This window comes from Sus scrofa, chromosome 13 (genome assembly GCF_054392235.1).
Source record: "Sus scrofa isolate SSC_HxYL_T2T_F1_AM1 chromosome 13, Sscrofa_HxYL_maternal_Yorkshire_Landrace_v2.0, whole genome shotgun sequence".
In the NCBI taxonomy this organism is placed as follows: domain Eukaryota; kingdom Metazoa; phylum Chordata; class Mammalia; order Artiodactyla; family Suidae; genus Sus; species Sus scrofa.
Genome location: NC_139395.1, coordinates 49,755,662 through 49,773,850, shown reverse-complemented (window position 1 = coordinate 49,773,850; position 18,189 = coordinate 49,755,662). Strand labels below are relative to the sequence as shown.

Sequence of the window (18,189 nt, the reverse complement as noted above, 5' to 3'; positions counted from 1 at the left end):
TGGGTGCCGTAAGGAGCCCAGAGGGAGACATCTTGCCCAACCTGGAGATTATCAAAGAAGGCTTCCTGAAAGTGGCATGGTTGGGATTGGGTTGGAGTTGAGTTTTGCAGAATAAAGTTAGCCCAATGGAAAAAGAGGACAAGGACAGCAGGCTTAGAGCCAGGACACTGCACTGAGTTCAGGAAGGTGAAGGGAAGCAGGCCCAGGCCAACACCAGTTGCATGTGCCTCCCCATGGAGCTCGGCTTCTATCTTGAAAGCACAGGAGCCATCAGAGGCTGTAGGCAGGGCCAGGCACGGCCAGGATGATGTGAGCCTGGGAAGAGGTTGGGGACTCCCTTAGCCTAGGCCTGTGCAGAGGGCCTCCCTGACTGCTTGTTGGGAGAGGGGGCAGAATTGGGGCTGGGGTGTCCCCCTGCCTTTCTCCCAACCTGCTGGGCTTGGCTGCTAGCTGGGGCAGCAGGACAGAGACAGGCGCCTCAGAAGGACCAGAAACCACCATGCTGATACCTCTTCCACACACTCCATCTAGCAGGATCCTTCTCCCCATTTCATAGATGTGAAAACTGACCTCAAGATGATTCTTTTAGAGCTACGTGGCTCTTCAGCCAGTGTGGAACTGAATGGGCGGCAGGGTCAGCCCACTTTAGGGTGTCCCTGAGCTCTGCTGTGTTCAGTAGGGAGCTGTGCCTTGCATGGCCCTCTCCCTAGAGCTGTAACAGCCACCAGTCCACCAGGAGCCTCACCTAGCTGCCCGAGGGGCTCCTTTGGTGATGGATGTTTCCTCCTGGACTGCCCTCCCCAGTGTCCTCTCCAGGCCCCAGGCCCACACGGGTCCTGGGCAATCCTGTCCTGGCTCAGGCAGAGGGGCCCCTGCACCGGGAAGTAGCAGAACTTGCTGGTGACCCACGCATCCCATCCCACCCTCACTGACATTCAAGACCCTTCCCACCCTGACTCCAACCTCCTTCAGTTTTCCTGTGCCACAAGCAAAGCCACCCAGTTCTTCCTTCAATGGGACACCCTCCACCCAGCATGCCCTGAGCCCTGCAGGCAAAGAGAACAGCAGAGGCAAAGGACTTGGGAAGGAAGGATTATGTTTGCAGAACTGGAAGCAGTTTATATGTCTGGAACCCAGACAATGAGAGGAAGCACCTGGTGTGTGAAGTTGAGAAAGCAGGAGAGGCCATGCGAAGGACTTTTGTCTTTGTCCCAAGAGTTCTGGGGGAGGGGAATGTCATTTAAAGGATTTCAGGCAGGGAGTGATGGTCATTCTGTTCTGCAAGCAAGTGCTCTCTGGAAAGGAGAAGGCCAGGGAGGGGCATTGCAGTTGTCCAGATGGGGAAGGCCTGTCCAGGCTTGGAGCTCTCAGAGCCCCTTCTCTAGAAACCTCTGTCCAGCCTCCCACCCCTTCCAGGACTTATTGTGCGGGTGGGGCAGGTGGTCACCACGAGGGTGATTGGAGCATCCCAGAGGTTCCCAGCCCATCTGAAAGCAAACTTGGGCAACCATGCCAACAGGAACAGGGTTACTAAGTGGTGTGCCCCAGAATGCTGTGTTTCCTGATGAATGGATGGCTAGTGGCAGGGGGAGGGTAGGTGAGTGTGCAGATGGATGGCCAGACAATCAGAGGATGGTGGGATGGATGGCATGCACAGTGAGCTGCACGCTGGGGTCTGCCCTGGAGCACTCTCTGCTCCTGACTCAGAAGGATCTTCAGGCCTGAAGGTCCTGATGGGAGCTCATGAGCTGTGACCCCTGTCTTTTCCTCTGACCCTCCTGAGCTCTGAAACGCAGTCAGTCCTTCCCAACTGCTCAGAGCTCCTTTACTCCTGAGTCAATTCTTGATTTTTTTTTTCCTTCCCAACCATCATACGCTTGACTCCTCGTAATACCAGCCCAACCAGCTTCATCTTTCAGTGGCATCAATAGAGAGGCCCAGGAAATTGCTTTCCAAGCAGCCAGCGCCTCCTTTGTGCTGCTCATGGAAGCATGCAGGGGCTGATGGCAGTCTAGTTTCACCTTGGCCTTTATTATCGCTGCCCTCCCTCAGGACCCACCCAGTGTCCCTGTTCCAGATGCCAGGCAAGCTAGGCTAGCTGTCTCAGCAGGAGCTGGCAGATCCACTCAGAACAGGTCGGGGACAATGTAGTCACTGTGGATGCCATCTATCAGCCCTTGCCCATTGTCGTGAACAAACCAGCAGGCAACCTTCACACCAATGCTGGCATCCTTCCTGTAGTCTTTCTGGGAACCCCTGGAGGAAGGAGAGAGATGCTGTGATACACAGGTTGGGCAAGATGGCTACTGCCCTCATGGACCTAAGGTTGAAAAGGGGTGTGGAGTAGCCAATTCTAGGAGTCCAGACCCTGCAATGATGAGGTCATGTGGTTACTCCTTAGGGGGCAAATTCAGCTTTTTCCTGGTTAGAGGGGGCCAAGAGCCCAGAGGGAAACAAACGTACCCTACAGAAGAAAAGGGGCAGCTGAGGAAATCCCCTGTGGCACAGCGGGTTAAGGAACCTGTGTTGCTGCAGTTGTGGCATAGGTTGCAACTGTGGTGCGGTATAATCCCTGGCCCAGGGAACTTCTGCAGGTGCAGCCAAAAACCAACAAAGCAAAACAAAAACAAACAAAAAAGAGCCAGCTGGGCTGATCGTATGGGCAGAGCGGGCTCTTTTCTCCTGTCTCATTACAGGGCAGGATGAAGATGGCAGAGGGGTCCCCTCACCTGGTGACTGTCAGCCGATGATTCTTCACCACCATTGTGGCATCTGGCTTTGTGGGGTCAGAGCCTGGGTGGATGTCAGACACTTTAAAGTCGAAAGGGTGGAAGAATTGTCCTAGGAAGAAAAACATTCACACTGTCAGCCCTGCCATCACCATAGGTGACATGGTCACTGGCCTTCTAGGATTGTGAAATGGCTGAATAGGGTGTGGGGTGTTGGGTCCAGGGTGACTAGGATGGCCCTTCACATGGCTGTTCCCTTCCTCTATGTGGCCTAAACAATCTGAAGCGTGAACATGTCATACCCAGAAGCCCATGTGTCTGTGTCGACATCCGGTGACTGTCCACCACATAGAAGCCCAGGAAGTCATGGTGGTTGGGCTGTTTCTTCCACACCTGGTGGAGGACAACCACAAAGGTAGCCCCATCTCCAAAGGAGACCACCATGTTCTTCTTCTTGTTGATCATCACAGACAGCCTAGGAGAGGAGAGGAGGTCAGCAGTGAGGCCCAGCTACCATGACACCAGCCATCGGAATCAAGGCTCTCTCAGCAGGAGACTTGACATCTGAGAGCACCCAGACTCCAGGAACTACGTCTGGGGTGTTCGAAGGAAGACACCTCATGAGTGTAGACCATGCCCTCCATTGAATGGGTCCCTGCTCCTGGAGGTCTGGAGCCCCGGGATTGAGCCCAGATTGGCCACTGGCTTCCTGTGTGACACTGGGCGTGTTCTGCCCCTCTCTGAACCTCAGTGGGAGTTAACACTCCTGCCCTGCCCATCCAGCCCGGGGTGATCTGAAGACGCATGAGAGGCAGAGGAGTTTGAGAACTAGCAAGTTCAACCAGAGACCATGAGGATCCTTGTTATTATCAGATTGCCGAGTCCACCTCGTGCTTTTGTCCACACAGCCCTTCTCTCAAGGTCAGTACCATGAACAGTCCATCTACCAATTCTGCCTCTGATGGGGGCCCAAGGGATTGGTTGGGGCCACCATGGTCACCCTCCCCTCGGGCAGGGACTGATCTCCAGGGCCACTGGTCTTTCTTGCAACCCTTAGTTCTTCCATCCTGGGATTTGTTCTAATCCCTCCTTAGACCCATGTTATAGTGTTCCTCAGACAACCCAGCAGGGGAACTTTACCCATCCTGGGTCACCATGACTGTGTCCAGCCAGCTGAATGTGCTCTGTGCAGCCCCATTCCACAGGGTGATCCTCTCTGGTGTCACCTCAATCCGGAAGTCCAGGTGAGCATTGGCAATGCCCAGTTTGCCAAAGTAGGTCTTTCTGGGTTGAGAGTCCTGGCTGCTTCTCTTCTCACCAATGATCTGCCCATTAACTGTGAGGCCTGCCAGAAAGACAGGGCAGCAAGAGACCGGAAAGAACTTATGAGTCCAGGCTGGCCTTTAGGGATGCATCCTCCCCTTCAGCCAGACCTACTGAGGGGTAGCAGAGTGTGGGCCCCGAGGAGAGACCAGGACCTCAGGGCCAACCCTACCCATTCCTAGACATATGGGGTCATACTGACAGCTGAGGACCCACATCGTGGATCTGCCCGTTGCCTGGGCCAGGGAGTGCTGTCCAGAGAAAAACTATTCCACAGACATAGGCTGCCCTTAACTCTAACCATCTCCCCAACACCACTGGCCAATGGGGGACTTGGTGAGCCTGTGGCTCAGAATAGCCCCCTGCAGGATGTAATCTGCTTCTAAATAAGGGTGCCTTATGGGCACAGTGGTCTATTGCCTACTCTGGGGGGCTCTAGGCCTTCTTGGGAAGAGCCCCCACCTGTGACGGGGTCCTGAATGAGGCGCAGCACTGTGCCTGGGTCTTCATCGATGTTGAAGCAGATGGCATCATCCTTCTCTGGAACTTGGATGATGAAGTGGGGGTCTCCATCCACTGAGGGCACACAGAGAAGGGGCTGGCTCCTTGGGTCTCTCACTGTTCCAGGGGCCTCGCCTCGCCTCCTGGCCCCTGTGGGATGGACTCCTACACAGACAGGAGGTGCTGGGGAACTCACCATAGTAGTAGGGTGTCACAGGAGGCTGGTAGCTGGCTGTGGGCGCAAAGGGAGAGAGGGCTAAGCTAAACAAGCAGGCCTAGGAGAGGCACCAGGACCGCCACCCAGAATTTGCTTCACTGCTCCGTAATGCTCTTAAACCTCCTCCCTCCCTCATCTTTCCAGGACCCCCCAACCATCTGCCTGTCCTGAAAACTGATTCAGGAGAAACTCCACAGGGGCAGAGTGCACGGCCACGGTCTGTGGCAGCCAGCGCATACTCACTCAGGTAAGCCGTGGAGGGGGTCACTGGAAAAAGAAGCAAAGGACAGTCATGAGCCTCCCCCCAGCTTCACATCTTCTGCCTCTCTTGGGGCTGCTGGTCCCCAGTGGGGCCCCAGTGCCAACAAGGAGGAGGAAGATATGACCCCTCTAAGTTTAGGCTTTAGAAATGGGGGTATGCCCAGGGAAATCCTTTCTAGGGCTGGCGGTAATCCGGGTATAATATTAATGGCAGGGGCACAGCACTTCTGTGGCACTAAAATGCAAGCCATTAGGTGGTCAGCTTCTCTATCAGGAGCAGTGCTCACAGCAGACATTACCCTCCACCTCTGAACTCCCCTCCCTCCCCAAGGGATGAGCTGTCAGATGAGACTCACCACTGTCTGCTGTCCTTGGTAGTAAAACACCTATCCACACGCACACTAGCACTAGTGACTGCAGTTCATGGGGCTGTTCGGAGGGCAGAGCCATGACCCAGTGCACATGTGCTGCTCAGTTAGAGCAGCCCATATGGATAGAGGCGGGATAGGGGCTGAGAGGCCCTGCCTGGTAGTGGTGCGCTTCTGGGGCGTGAGGTTCCAGTTTCAGGATGCGAGAAGCACAGAGTGCTGTGAATGGCAGCATGGGCACTGGAACCAGGCTGTCTAGCCCAAGTACCCACTTGGCTACCTGCTGACTGAGTCCTTAAGCAAACAGACTTAATCTCTCTGTGCCTCAGTTTCCTTGGTGTAAAATGGGAACCATAAGGGGATTTGGGAATTAGTAAAGTGTTAATTAATCCAGGTGCTAATTTTTGCAGGTCATAGAATGCTCTCATACTAAATGTCCCTCCTTGGGCAGGGGAAGCCCCCTCAGTCAACCACCAAAAGCCCTGAGACTCAGGGAGGGGCAGAGCCCAGTACAAGGCCCCTTGTGGGCTGGCAGCAGAACTGAGACCAGAGCACAGGTTTCCTGAGAATCCTCCCTAAGGGTACAGCCCGGTACACCTAGAAAGGCCTCCTTGGTCCTGTCTTGTCTCCCTCCTGGAACCCGTCCAGTTGCGGGCCAAAGCTCACCTGCATCCACAGGCTCTGAGAGGGAGGAAGAAAAGAAACACATTAGAAGCCACAGATTTCCTGGTGTCTGGGCCAATGCAATCACCAGCTCCAGGCCACATCTGTCACACAGGAACCATGAGCTCCTGGAGGCAGAGGGCTGGGCAGGACCAACTCTTTACCTCCTGTGCCTCCCTGTACCAACCCCCCACTGCCCAGGCCAGTTGCAGGAACACTCAGGAGTCCCCTCTTGGGGTCTGATTGAGCAGGTCTGGCCCCAGACTCCAGCTCTCAGGGCCCCTTCCTCTCACAATCCCGAGGCACCTGCTCCAGGCCTAACTTTGAGGCTGGAAATGTTTCTTCTTGTCTAACTGAACACTTCCATGCTGCAGCCTAAGTTCAGGACTTCTAAGGAGCTCCTATTCTACCCACACCCCTCTGTGCACACTACTGGCTTCACTTCCTCCAAACACCCTCCCCATCCCTTGGCCAGTTTTCTTTAGCTGCCCTCTTTCTCAGCAGTCTGGCCTCCTCAGCCTGGCCCACTCTCTTCAGGGCACCCAAGGGCCAGGGCTGGGAAGAAGGCCAGTGAGTTCTGGCCCCCGCCCTCCATGCCCACCTTCCCCGGGCTTGTCAGCAATGGCTGTCTGGTTCTCATTGTCCTCGGGCTTGGTCACCACCATGGAGGTCAGCGGAGTCACAAAGTGGTACTTGAGGGACAGGTCCAGGGCCTGGGCCGTGAGTGTCTCCTTCTCCTTGCCTTGGGCGTTCTTGCTGTGGGGGGGGTGGGTAGAGGGTCAGCCCAGGACCCCGCCCCTCCATCTCTCCCAAGGTCGGGCCCCCCAGGATGGAACACACTAGTACTTAGAAAAAACGAAAAAAAACTGGTTCACCAGCTCCCTGGGACAGACAGACTGGCTCTTTTTCCTCTCTGGGCCTCAATTTCCCCACCTGTAAAATATAAGGGGCTTGAAATGGCCACTACGACAGCCAGTCACGATAGTGTCCGTGTGCTGAGCACTCCACACATGGCCGGCCCTGCGCCAAGGGCTCTCCAGGCCATTCCCACCTAAAAGAAGGCTGCTCTGGCCTTCTCGCCTGGGCCCAAGCTCTACCCTCTGGGACTGAGGGCTAGGGTCTCAGCCTTTAGTTGTCTGGCCTCTACCATTTCTACAGGCCCATGCTGGGTTCAGGGAACAGAATGCTGAGGCCCAGCACTGCCGTCGAGGTGCTTTCAAGCTGCCGCTCACGCCCCAGATGACAGGCTGGCACTGCTCCATGGGGCCCTCCATGGGCAGCTGGGAGTGGGCGTGAAGGTTTACTTCCCGGAGTGTGACTGAGTTTCCTCCTCTTGGGCTCCCCCAGAGCACAGCCAGCCCAGCGGTGGGCACAGGTAGGTATGGGGGCAGTGCCCAGGGCCAGGTGCAGGGCCTGGCTATGTGAGTGGTGGGCCAGGGTCACCGTTTCTCCAGCAGCTGCTCGATGGTGAGGTAGGCCCAGAGCCGTTCGATGTAGTTCCCAAAAATGTAGTCCCGCTCCTTCAGGGCCTCTTCCATCTCCTTCATGTCCACCTCCTCAGTGAAGGTCAGGTCGTTGATGGCCTGGGGCAGGGGTGGGAGGAGGTGAGAGGCTGGAGGGCGGAGGCCTGGAGCTGGCCGGGCCTGCCTTGGGGGCTTGCGACTGCTGAGCCAGTAGCAAGAAAGCCAGATCTCCATCGGTGAGGCTCCCCCATCCCCAACACACAACCAGGCTTGGCCCAGCTTACCCCGTGGCCCTTCACATCCGCCCTAAAGCTGTTCATGTCCTCATCTGCCAGGCGCCCAGCCACCACAATCTCAGAGCCATCGTAAAAGTGCTGGTAAGTGTTCTGGGTGAGGTCCTGGATGGCGTTCTCAGGGTACCCCACCTCCACACTCGTCAACAGCGGGTTGGCCACTTCCTCATAGAAGCCCTGGAGTCCGAATATGGCACCTGGTCATCTCAGGCCACCAGGGTGGGCAGGGAGAGCATGGGGTGGGCGGGCATCCACTGGCGCCCCTGCAGGTTGTTGAGGTTGTTGAGGGCCCCAAGCTGGGTCAGTCCTGGCTCCTGATCTTCACTTCCATATAGCCCTGACTGCACCCTTCAGTTTGGGGGAGCCCTTCCTGCCCCCTCCAGGTAGATACTGGAAAGAATAGAAAAGGAAAGGCCAGAGTTCCTGGTGCATAGAAAAGACTCAAGAAATGTTTGTCAGAATGAACGTAAGGAGAAAGGGAAGGGTGGAGAGGCCAACTAGAGAAGGTGATGTGGGGGGTGAGAGCACCCAGAGACTGATGGGAGGGAGGCCCTGGGGAGCCCACTGCAGAAGCAGAAAAAGTGGGAGGAGCAGAGTTGCCAGACTTAGCAAATGAAAAGGTAGGAAGTGAGTGAAATTTGAATGTCAGGTAAGCGGAAAGTCACTTTTGAGTATAAGTATGTCTATTATGGGATGAATTATGTACCCCAGAAATACATAGGTTAAAATCTTTACCCACAGGACCTCAGACAATGACGTTATTTGGGGAAAGGGTCTTTACAGAGGTAATCCAGTTAAAATGATGTCTTTGGAATGAACTCCAATCTGGTATGATTGGTGTCCTTATGAAAAGGGGATATTTGAACCCAAAGACAGACATGCACACAGGGAAGATGATGTGAAGACATAGGGGGAAAATGGCCATCTACAGGCCAAGGAGAGGGGCCTTGACAAGATCCCCCCTGCCCCATAGCTCTCAGAAGGAGCCAACCCTACCGACACCTTGATTTTGGACTTCCGGTCTCCAGAACTGCAAGACGACGCATTTTTGTTGTATAAGATACTACTTTATCGTAATTTGTTAAGGCAGCACTAGCAAACTAATTAGTGTCCAATGCAGTATTTGGAGCATGCTTACTAAAGAATCATTCACCAAATATGAGAAATTCCTATATAACTGGGTACCTTGTGTCTGATCTCACAGCCCTAGGGAGGAAACAGATCTGTTCTGTGTAGCCCATGAACAAAATCAGAACCACTACTGATTGGTAGGAGGCAAACATGTAGATTCCAACCCAAGGGGAAGTTCTCTTTCATAACTGATACTGTCACCCAGTGGAACAGCTGCCTAAGGAAGTAGTGAGCTCCCCACTCCCAGAGGTGTGCAAGACAAGGCCTACCTGCAACTGCAAGTTGGCATCGGAATCCTCATAAATGCGCCGGGCAAGCCCGTGGTTCTCCAGGGCCATACTCTCCAGGAAGTTATAATTCAGATTGTTGCCAAAGCCCAAGTTATACAAGGGGAATTTGCCCCCAATGGCATTCCGCACATTCTCTTGGATTTTTTCAGGTTTGCTTACACCTGCAGGAGAAGGAGAGGTTCACACGACAGCCACAGCCGCGCAACTGTCTGGACCAGCTCTGTGTGGAGAGATCTGACTCCTGTATGTGCGGAGCTGGTGGAGTCACGGCCGCCAGCTGGTCAGGACAGAGGGGTGGGGAGCCCTGGCAGGGGAGGCGGGGCCATGCTGTTGAGGGGCTCACAGACCATGGGGGGGCCCTGTGGAGAACTGCCCAAGAGCTTGCTGCACCCAGAGCCAGGAGCCACAGCCACTGCCTCACCCATGTTGGCGTCCCCATCGGTCAACATGATGATGATGGAGGTGCTCCTCTCTGGAACTTTGTGCTCCTCCCGGGCCTTGTTCAGCATGCTGATGCCCGTCAGCAGCCCGTCATTGATGTTGGTCACTGGCACACGCACACAGACAGACAGATGGCACTGTGGGAGGGCATCCTCGGCGTGCAGGGTAGAAGAGGACAGCAGGCCCTGCTCCTGTGCCCAAGGACCCTGCCCACCGGTACGTGGTGGTTCTCGGTGAGTATCGACTGCCTAACTGCCTAACTCAGTGAGGGATGAATGAATGACTCAGTCTGTCTTTCTTTTTTTTTCTTTTTTTTTTTTTTTTTGGTCTTTTTAGGGCCACATTTGTGGCACATACAGGTTCCCAGGCTAGGAGTCAAATCAGAGCTGTAGCTGCCGGCCTCCACCACAGCCACACCGACTCAGTATCTGAGCCGCATCTGTGACCTATGCCACAGCTCACAGCAATGCCGGATGCTTAACCCACTGAGCAAGGCCAGCGGTCAGACCCACATCCTCATGGGAACTCCTGACTCAAATGAGTCAAATGAGTCAAAGGACCAGCCTCTCAGGGTTACCGAAAGGATAGAAGCACATGGTGATTGTTAAGAGCAATTTGGAAAACAGACAGGCTTTCAGCCCCTCTCACTGGGAGCAGAGAAGAGCAATATATGCGTCCCTTGTCATCTTTCATACACCACTGCCCCGATAAGGGTTCTCTGTGGTGTTATCTTGCTCAGACTTGTGGGGCACCAGGATCACAGGTTAGAAACAAAAAGAATGGGTTTCCCTAGACCACAGAGAAGACACCCCGATAGAGGCCTCCCCCTCCCACCTCTACCCCAGGGTGTGTCTGCAGACCAGCAGTCTGTGCCCCAGGACAAGAGGGAAACAGGCCGCCCAGGCAGAAGAGCACGGAGATGTGGCCCCCTCCCCTCTGTTCTTACTTCCTTGATCACGAATATTCCTCACAAATTCCCTGGCCTTTTGGATGTTCTCAGGAGTGGCTTGAACCAAACTGTCTTTCCAAGTGGTCACATCTCCACTGAATAGGACGAAATTCAGGTAGTCATCCTCCTTTATATCATCCAGAATTTTGAGGAGGGCATCCTTTGTCTGGGAAAGAGAAAGACAAGCAGAAAGGAAGATGTCTTCCCAGCCCAGGCTGGTGGTGGGGCCTGTGCCATCTGCACCAAAAGGGGGAGAAGCCCGATGCCTTTTTAAAATTTGGTGCCCCTTCCTCCTCTTTCACTGGAAATATCAACTTTGTCCATTAAAAAAAAAAAACAAAAAACCCACCTGTCTTTCTCACCTATTACCCCCCTTGCACCAAGGAGAGTACCTGCTCCATTTTCCGACCGTACATGGAGCCACTGACGTCAATCACAAAGACCACATTCTTGGGCACCACAGGAAGGCCTTGAGGTGCAAAGAAATGCACAAAGTAGCCATTGACTATCTGGAAAGGGGAGAGAGAGACTGGAGGCCAGGGGCTCTTCAGCAACCTCACGTTGGCCACCCTTGCAAATAGAAGCTGGACATTAATCAGCCCCAAAGTAAAGATGTCCTCCCCGCCTCCCCACTCAGGGGGCACCACACAAAGGCTCTGGTCTGCCTGGCCTCCGCATGCCTGGCAGGAAACTTGTCCTTGGGCTGAGGATCAAGGATCTCACCCTAGAAGCAGCTGTAGCCCCTCCCTGCATCAGCCCTCACCTCACTGTGGTGGGGTATCAACCTGCACTGCCTAGCAAGTTGGTGGGTACCCACCTGCACGTTGGCTGGAGACTCTCTGTTCACATCATAGGTGATGATGAAATCTCCTTTGAGAAGGGAGTCTGTACAGGTGGGGCATGAGCGCTGCTGGTCCAAGCTGGGTTTGAAGGACACATGGCCCTGAGGGAGGATGATGGAGGACCTTGCTCAGCTTGGCCAGGGCCTGCCTTCTGCAGATCTCAGCCCGGGGCTGCCCTCAGGAGCAAGACCCCCTCATCGGGAGGAGCCCAGAAGTGGGTGCCTAGGCAGTCCTGCTGCCATCTGGGGTGCTCTGGCCTTTCTGAGCACCTCTCTCCCTCTCGGAGACCAGGAGCTCCTTGGAGGACAGGCACCTTGTCTGAGTCAGCCTTTCACTCCCTGCTCACAGTCCCTTAGCTTAGCCTGCACTGGGAAGCCACTTAGGTCAGGGAGATGTGCAGCATGAAAAGGAACTTCAGGTTGGGTGGTGTGGTGTGTGTCGTTGCTAAGAGGAAGGGGAAAGAGGCAGAGCAGGGGGTAGGCAAGGAGCCCCTGGGCAGGGGCAGCACCTGCAGAAGCCGGCAGCCCTCTGAGTGTGTGCCTCACACTGAGAGTTCTGACTGAGGTCTGCTGTTCATGTAAACATTTACTCGTCCGTCCACTGCCCACAGTCAGCAAGGCCTCTGGAATCGCTGGGGACCTTGGGGACCAGAGCCAAGCACCAGCATCAAGAATAAAGTTCCCTTTCTTCCTTCACCCCTCATGTTGAGTCAGATCTAAAAAGACTCCCTCTGGCCTCTGTCGCCTTCTCTATAAAACAGGGACTGTAGCCTCCCCGGCCTGCTTCCAAAGTAGAATGGGCCCAGCCGTTAGAAATGGCGTCCCTGTCCCCGCAGTGTTGTTGACACCTCAAGACCTCTGGTAGATCAGTAGCAGCAAGCAGCCGCCTGCCTCCAGCACCCTCACTCCTGACCAGGCGGCCTGGGAGAAGGGTAGTGGTTGTACACTTAACCCCCCACCCCCGACACACACACACACTCTCGCATCAGCCAAACCCACAGATTCAGATTCGCCCTGCCAGGGCGGGTGTTCCTGCCCCTGCCCTCCAGGCCTGCGAGGCATCTACACAACCTTTTTGCCTGAGAAGGACTTGGTAAGGGCGCTGCCCAGGAGGTCATTGGTGATGAATGAAGCTTCAGCATCCAGTGTGCTGATGCCCTGGGGCTCGAAGATGTCTGCTGTGATCTGCAATGACCAAAGGTAAGGAAGTGTCACTCGGTGATAGTACAGAGCCCAGCCTCCAGGACAACAAGGGCAAGGAGATGAGGCAGTGATGGTGCAGGAACTGGCCTCTAGAACAGCTCTGTGATGGCCAAGTTTTCTGTCTTCCACCAAGAAAATGGCCACAATGGCTTGTAGATAGGCGCTCTGACCCCAAAGCTCTTCCCCTTTCTGCAATAGGCTACCTCAAATTTGCCCGCTAAAGCATTTCCTTTGCCTTTCGACTCTAACGTAGGTTAAAAGCCTGTGTAGCCAGTTACAAGCATTACAGAGACATCATGATGTTACTCCAAGGGCCCAGCACCCAAATCTGGATCTGCCAGGTGCCCAGCCTCCATGTCTCAGCCCAGGTACTGTGGCCAGAACCACTGTAATTCCCCCAAGCCTCCTCGGCCAAGTGGTGGGGCCTGGGCTTCTTCCTTCAGGACCCTGTCATGGGCGCTTCCCGGCACCCCGCCCCTAGCAGTTTTAGCAGGGGCTGCAGGAGTGCAGCTGATTACCTCAAAGTGCTTGACCAGTTGCTTGGGCTGGACCTTGAGATACATCTCATACTTGCCCTTGTGCCTCTTCAGCAGCTCCTCGTAGGTTAGCTCAAAGGTAACCTTACTGCCTGCAGCCACATTGACTGAGACGGTGAATTTCTCCAGCTTCCTCCCAGAGGCCCTGAAGAGCGGGACAAGACAATGCCTGCCCTGCAGGCTGCACGAGCCCACCCTTCCTGGGCCTTGGTTCAAGTCCCTTCCCCTTGTGGGGGACCCCTCCCACTCCGAGCCTTAGTTGTCTCAACATCAAAATGGGATAATGTAAGAATCAGGACATTATAAAATAATAATAGCTGCCCTTTTTTTGTTTGTGTCTCTGAGGGCCCTTCGCAGCTCTGATGTTCTCCCCAAGGCCTGGGAGTCCACACTTACTTGACCAAGCCAGCTGTCTTGCCCTGGGACACGGCCTTTTCATACTGCTTCTTGGCAACTTCCTTCTCCTTGACATTCCCAGGGTAGGTCACGCCGTCGATGGTCCTGCAGGGACAGAGAGTTGGGGCGGGGGAGCTCATGTTGGGCCGACCCCCCTCCTGAACCCAGAGCCAGCAGTTGTGGTGACACCCACAAGGTGAAGTTGGTGATGAAGGCTGTCTTGGGCAGCTCCACATCGAAAGAAACCTCCTTGGCCGTGTCGGCGTGGTTGACGGCTCTGGTGGTAACAACATTGTGAGCGAAGCGGGAGGTCACCTTGCAGCTGACCTTGGTGCTGTAGACCTCAATGCCATTGACCACCTGAGGGAGAGGGACGGGGATCAGCGGGTAGTAACCAGCCAGCCTGCGGCCCCCGGAAGCCATGTCTTCCTCCAGACCATTTCCCTTCAAGCTCCTCTTTGTGGGCTCCAAAATCTACATGGTAAGTGGCTCCTTCAGTCTTCCAGTCGCCCATGTCAGAAGCCTGGGCAGCATCCTTGGTCCCCACCTTTGCTTGGCCACCGCTGTACTCTTCTGTTTTTAAGGGCTATACTTGCGGCATATGGAAGTTCCCAGGCTAGAGGTCGAAGTGGAACTGCAACTGCCAGCCCACGCCACAGCCAAAGCACCATGTGATCCGAGCCACATCTGTGACTATGACGCAACTTGTGGCAATGCCGGATACTTAATCCACTGAGCAAGGCCAGGAATTGAACCTGCATCCTCATGGATTCTAATCCACTGAACCACAACAGGAACTCTGCCAACACTGCTCTGATGGTGGTTCTGCCTTCCTTAGCTCTATAACCTATTTACATGCAGCTGTAGCCAGTGAGATGGTATAAAAACCCAAATCTGACCCTGTCCTTCTCCCACCTGCAGCACTCCCGTGCTCCCTACCACCCTCAGAACCGTCTTCCCCAAGGCTCTGGGCTCCTCCAGGCAGGAGGATATAGAGATGCTTTGTGAAGGTGGGACAGGGCCATTCACTGTGTGTCCCCTGCCCTGTGCACAGAGCCTGGCAAGTGCTCAGTAAGTGTCTGTGGGAGGAAAGATTCATGGAAGGGTGTTCCTGTGCTGCATCAGCCAGTCTGAGGAGCATGGTTCTGTGGTGCTCTTTCCCAGGGCTCTGGAGTCTCACGGGGGTCTGCCAGGGCAGGGGGCCATAAGCCATCATGGCCCACCCCTTCTGCTATTGGGCAACCAGCTCTGTCCTGTCCTATCCTGCCCCATCCCTGATGAAATTTCTCACCGCTCCCGGGAGGCTTCGTTTCTGCAAAAACAAAGACAAACACAGGGGTCAGGCCAAGGCCAAGGCTACCATGGCCTGGGAACAGGCTCTGGGCTGAGGCCAGGGTTCGTCAGGACCACTCCACACACCCCCCAAGGGGCCTCTGGACATAAGACCCACCCAGAGCCACATGTCAGGTAGGAAGGGCTCTGAGTAGATGGGGAAACTGAGATCCACAGAGGAAGTTCACCCAGGGGAGCAGGGAGGGAGAACCAAAGCCAGAGCGTTCCCTCTGCCCATATACCCCACTCACCCTGCCTTTCCCTAGGCCCCAGGCCGGTGAAGCCTCTCCCAGACCCCACCACCGCTGCACCCCACATGGCTCAGCTCGGCCCTTCCTAGAGGGGCCCTCCGCTCTTGTCTCAGATGTGGACCTTCACAGCCTCTCGGTGAGCTGAGCCATTCATGATGTATCACCCATTTGACATGGAGGGAAACAGAGGCCCAGGAGAGGTAAGAGACTTGTCCAGGATTAGCAGCGGGTCTGGAGGTCAGATTCCCCCGGCCCCAGCCTTTTCCCCTGCAGCTCACTCCCAGCCTCTGCCTCCTCACCCTCTGTAGAGGACCGCCCAGTGTGGAGCCTCTGCCCCTGTGACAGGTCCAGATGGTGAAGAGGGGGCAGACTTACCCCGAGCTGCCGGGAGGGGCTCCTTGGGAAGCCAGAGACTGCCAAGCTGGAGAGCAGGGCCAAGATGAGGCAGGGCCACCGAGCAGATGCCATGGCTAGGCACACTGGTCTGGCCTGTGCTCCTTATATGAGCAATCCTGGTGTTTTCCAAGTGGGGTTATTGACCTATAGAACAGACGGGAGGAGTGGGAGGTGAGAGGCTCCCCTGGGAAGCTGAGTGTGGGTGGAGTAACGGGTCTGGATCTGCCTGTACCAAAGCAGCCTGCTGGGAATTGTCAGCAATGTTGAGACTTCACTCCTGGTGGCTGCGGGACATGGAGGCCCCTGGGAAAGCAGAAGCTGTGTGTTGGCAAATGCGCCCGAGACTCCCGAGGATGGGGGCAGTGGTGACGGGCGGTAGAGCCACAAAAAACAAAAAGACAATCCACAGAATGGAGAAAATCTTTGCCAACAATGCAGCAAACAAGGGCTCATCTCCAAAATATACAAACAACTCATGTAACTCAACAACAACAAAAATAACCCAATTAAAAAATGGGTAGAAGACCTACATAGGCATTTCCCCACAGAAGACATAGGGATGGCTAACAGGCATATGAAAAAATGCTCAATATCACTATTAGAGAAATGCAAATCAAAACTACAATGAGGTAGCACCTCACACCAGTCAGAATAGCCATCATTAACGAGACAACAAATAACAAATGCTGGAGAGGGTGTAGAGAAAAAGATACTCTCCTCCACTGTTGGTGGGGATATAAATTGGTACAACCACTATGGAAAAGAGTATGGAGGTACCTTAGGAAGCTAAATATAGAGCTACCATATGATCCAGCAATTCTATTGCTGGGCATATATCCAGACAAAACTTTCATTGAAAAAGATACACGCACCCCTATGTTCATTGCAGCACTATTCACCATAGCCAAGACATGGAAACAACCTAAATGTCCACTGGCAGATGAATGAATTAAGAAGTGGTACATATATTCAGTGGACTATTACTCAGCCATAAGAAAGACAAACTAATGCCATTTGTGGCAACCTGGATGGAGCTATAGATTCTCATACTAAGTAAGCCAGAAAGAAAAAGACAAATACCATATGATATCACTTATTTGTGGAATCTAAAACATGGAACAGATGCTCCTATCTAAAAATAACAAACAAACAAAAAACAAAAACAGAGCATTGCCAAGAAGAGACTTGGGGTTCTGAGGGGGAAAGGGGAGGGAGTGGGAGGAATGGGCATTTTGGGGGTTCTGGGGATGCAAACTGTTATACCTGGAATGGGTGGGCAATGTGATCCTACTGTACAGCAATGAGAAATATGTGTGATTGGGTCACTTTGTTGTAGAACAGAACTTGACAAAATGTTGTAAATCAATTGTACTTTAATAATAATTTAAAAAGAGACAGAGAAAAAATAAAGCAAATGGTGGGGAGCTCCCATCGTGGCTCAGCGGAAACAAATCTGACTAGCATCCATGATACAAGTTCGATCCCTGGCCTCGCTCAGTTAAAGATCTGGCATTGCTGTGAGCTGTGATATAGGTTAGTGACTACAGCTCCAATTCAACCCCTAGCCTGGGAACCTCCATATGCTGAGGGTAAGGCCCTAAAAATAAAAAAAATAAAATAAAAAACAAAGCAAATGGTGGGAGTTCCTGTTGTGGCTCAGTGGGTTAAGAACCTGACTAGTATCTATGAGGATGCGGGTTCAATCCCTGGCCCCACTTAGTGGGTTAAGGACCCAGCATTGCCACAAGCTGCCGTGTAGGTTGCAGATGTAGCTCAGATCTGGCATTGCTGTGGCTGTGGTGCAGGCCAGCAGCTCCAGCTCCACTTTGACTCCTAGCCTGGGAACTTCCATATGCTGCAGATCCAACCATAAAAAAGAAAAAGAAAAATAAATAAATTAAATAAAGCATCTCAGCATCGTTGCTGCACTACTGACATGGCCGCTGGTCTAGCCTCCTGGATCACAGCCGCCTCCTTCCCAAAGCAGCCAGGGCACAAAACCTAACTTGTCACCCTAAGGCTTGGATGGATCACCATGGCTGACGCCTTGCTCATTACCCTCTGTGAGTCTCACGGCACCTTAGAAAGGACATACCCCAAGTCCTGTGATCCAGCTTTGGCTTGCTTTTCTTTTTGATCTGTTTTGTTTTTTGCATGTGGAAGTTCCCAAGCCACAGGTATCGAACCCATGCTGCTGTTGTGGCCTGTGCTGCAGCAACGCCAGATCCTTAACCCACTGCGCCACGAGGGAACATCCTCAGCTTGCTTTTCTGCACTTAACTCTCTCCCCACAGGCATGGTCTCCCCGCTTCTCTGCACAGCACATCTCATCCTTGCCAGTCCATGTCTCTCCTCTAGAAGTCTTCCACTTCTGTCCCCAAGCTGACCACCCACAGCACTCCTCTTGGAGTGTCATTCTCCCAAAAGTGCCCAGTGAGGCTGATGCTCTGGTGTCTAGGACAATGGGAGACTCAGAGGGGCTGGGGGCTGGGGGCTGGGTCCTTTTGGGCTATTACAGGACCCTGCCAGCCCCTAGGCCTTCCAGAGCGGCCTCCATGTGCCTACCGTACCCGTGATCTTCCAAACAAAGTGACCCAGTGACCCA

The 18,189-nt window shown here is 54.0% G+C and overlaps 1 protein-coding gene and 2 long non-coding RNA genes across 15 annotated transcripts; 2 read left to right on the top strand and 1 right to left on the bottom strand.

Annotated features, from left to right (window-relative positions):
• Positions 1–2,004: 2,004 nt before the first annotated feature.
• ITIH3 (inter-alpha-trypsin inhibitor heavy chain 3) lies at positions 2,005–15,695 on the bottom strand. Of its 13 annotated transcripts, none has more exon segments than NM_001206349.1 (22): positions 2,005–2,256; positions 2,730–2,841; positions 3,032–3,204; positions 3,870–4,074; positions 4,515–4,628; positions 4,750–4,785; positions 5,014–5,037; positions 6,066–6,080; positions 6,664–6,818; positions 7,506–7,645; positions 7,810–7,995; positions 9,219–9,400; positions 9,661–9,786; positions 10,627–10,795; positions 11,022–11,138; positions 11,447–11,572; positions 12,542–12,655; positions 13,192–13,354; positions 13,606–13,710; positions 13,799–13,965; positions 14,897–14,917; positions 15,564–15,695. In NM_001206349.1, coding segments are annotated over 22 exon segments (2,673 nt in total). In that variant the 5' UTR covers positions 15,657–15,695; the 3' UTR covers positions 2,005–2,126.
• On the top strand, positions 3,200–5,019 carry LOC146397338 (uncharacterized). Its single transcript, XR_014823257.1, has 3 exons — positions 3,200–3,396; positions 3,513–3,650; positions 4,915–5,019. It is a non-coding gene; the product is annotated as an uncharacterized LOC146397338 (long non-coding RNA).
• On the top strand, positions 9,389–10,236 carry LOC146397337 (uncharacterized). Its single transcript, XR_014823258.1, has 2 exons — positions 9,389–9,896; positions 10,017–10,236. It is a non-coding gene; the product is annotated as an uncharacterized LOC146397337 (long non-coding RNA).
• Positions 15,696–18,189: the final 2,494 nt, after the last annotated feature.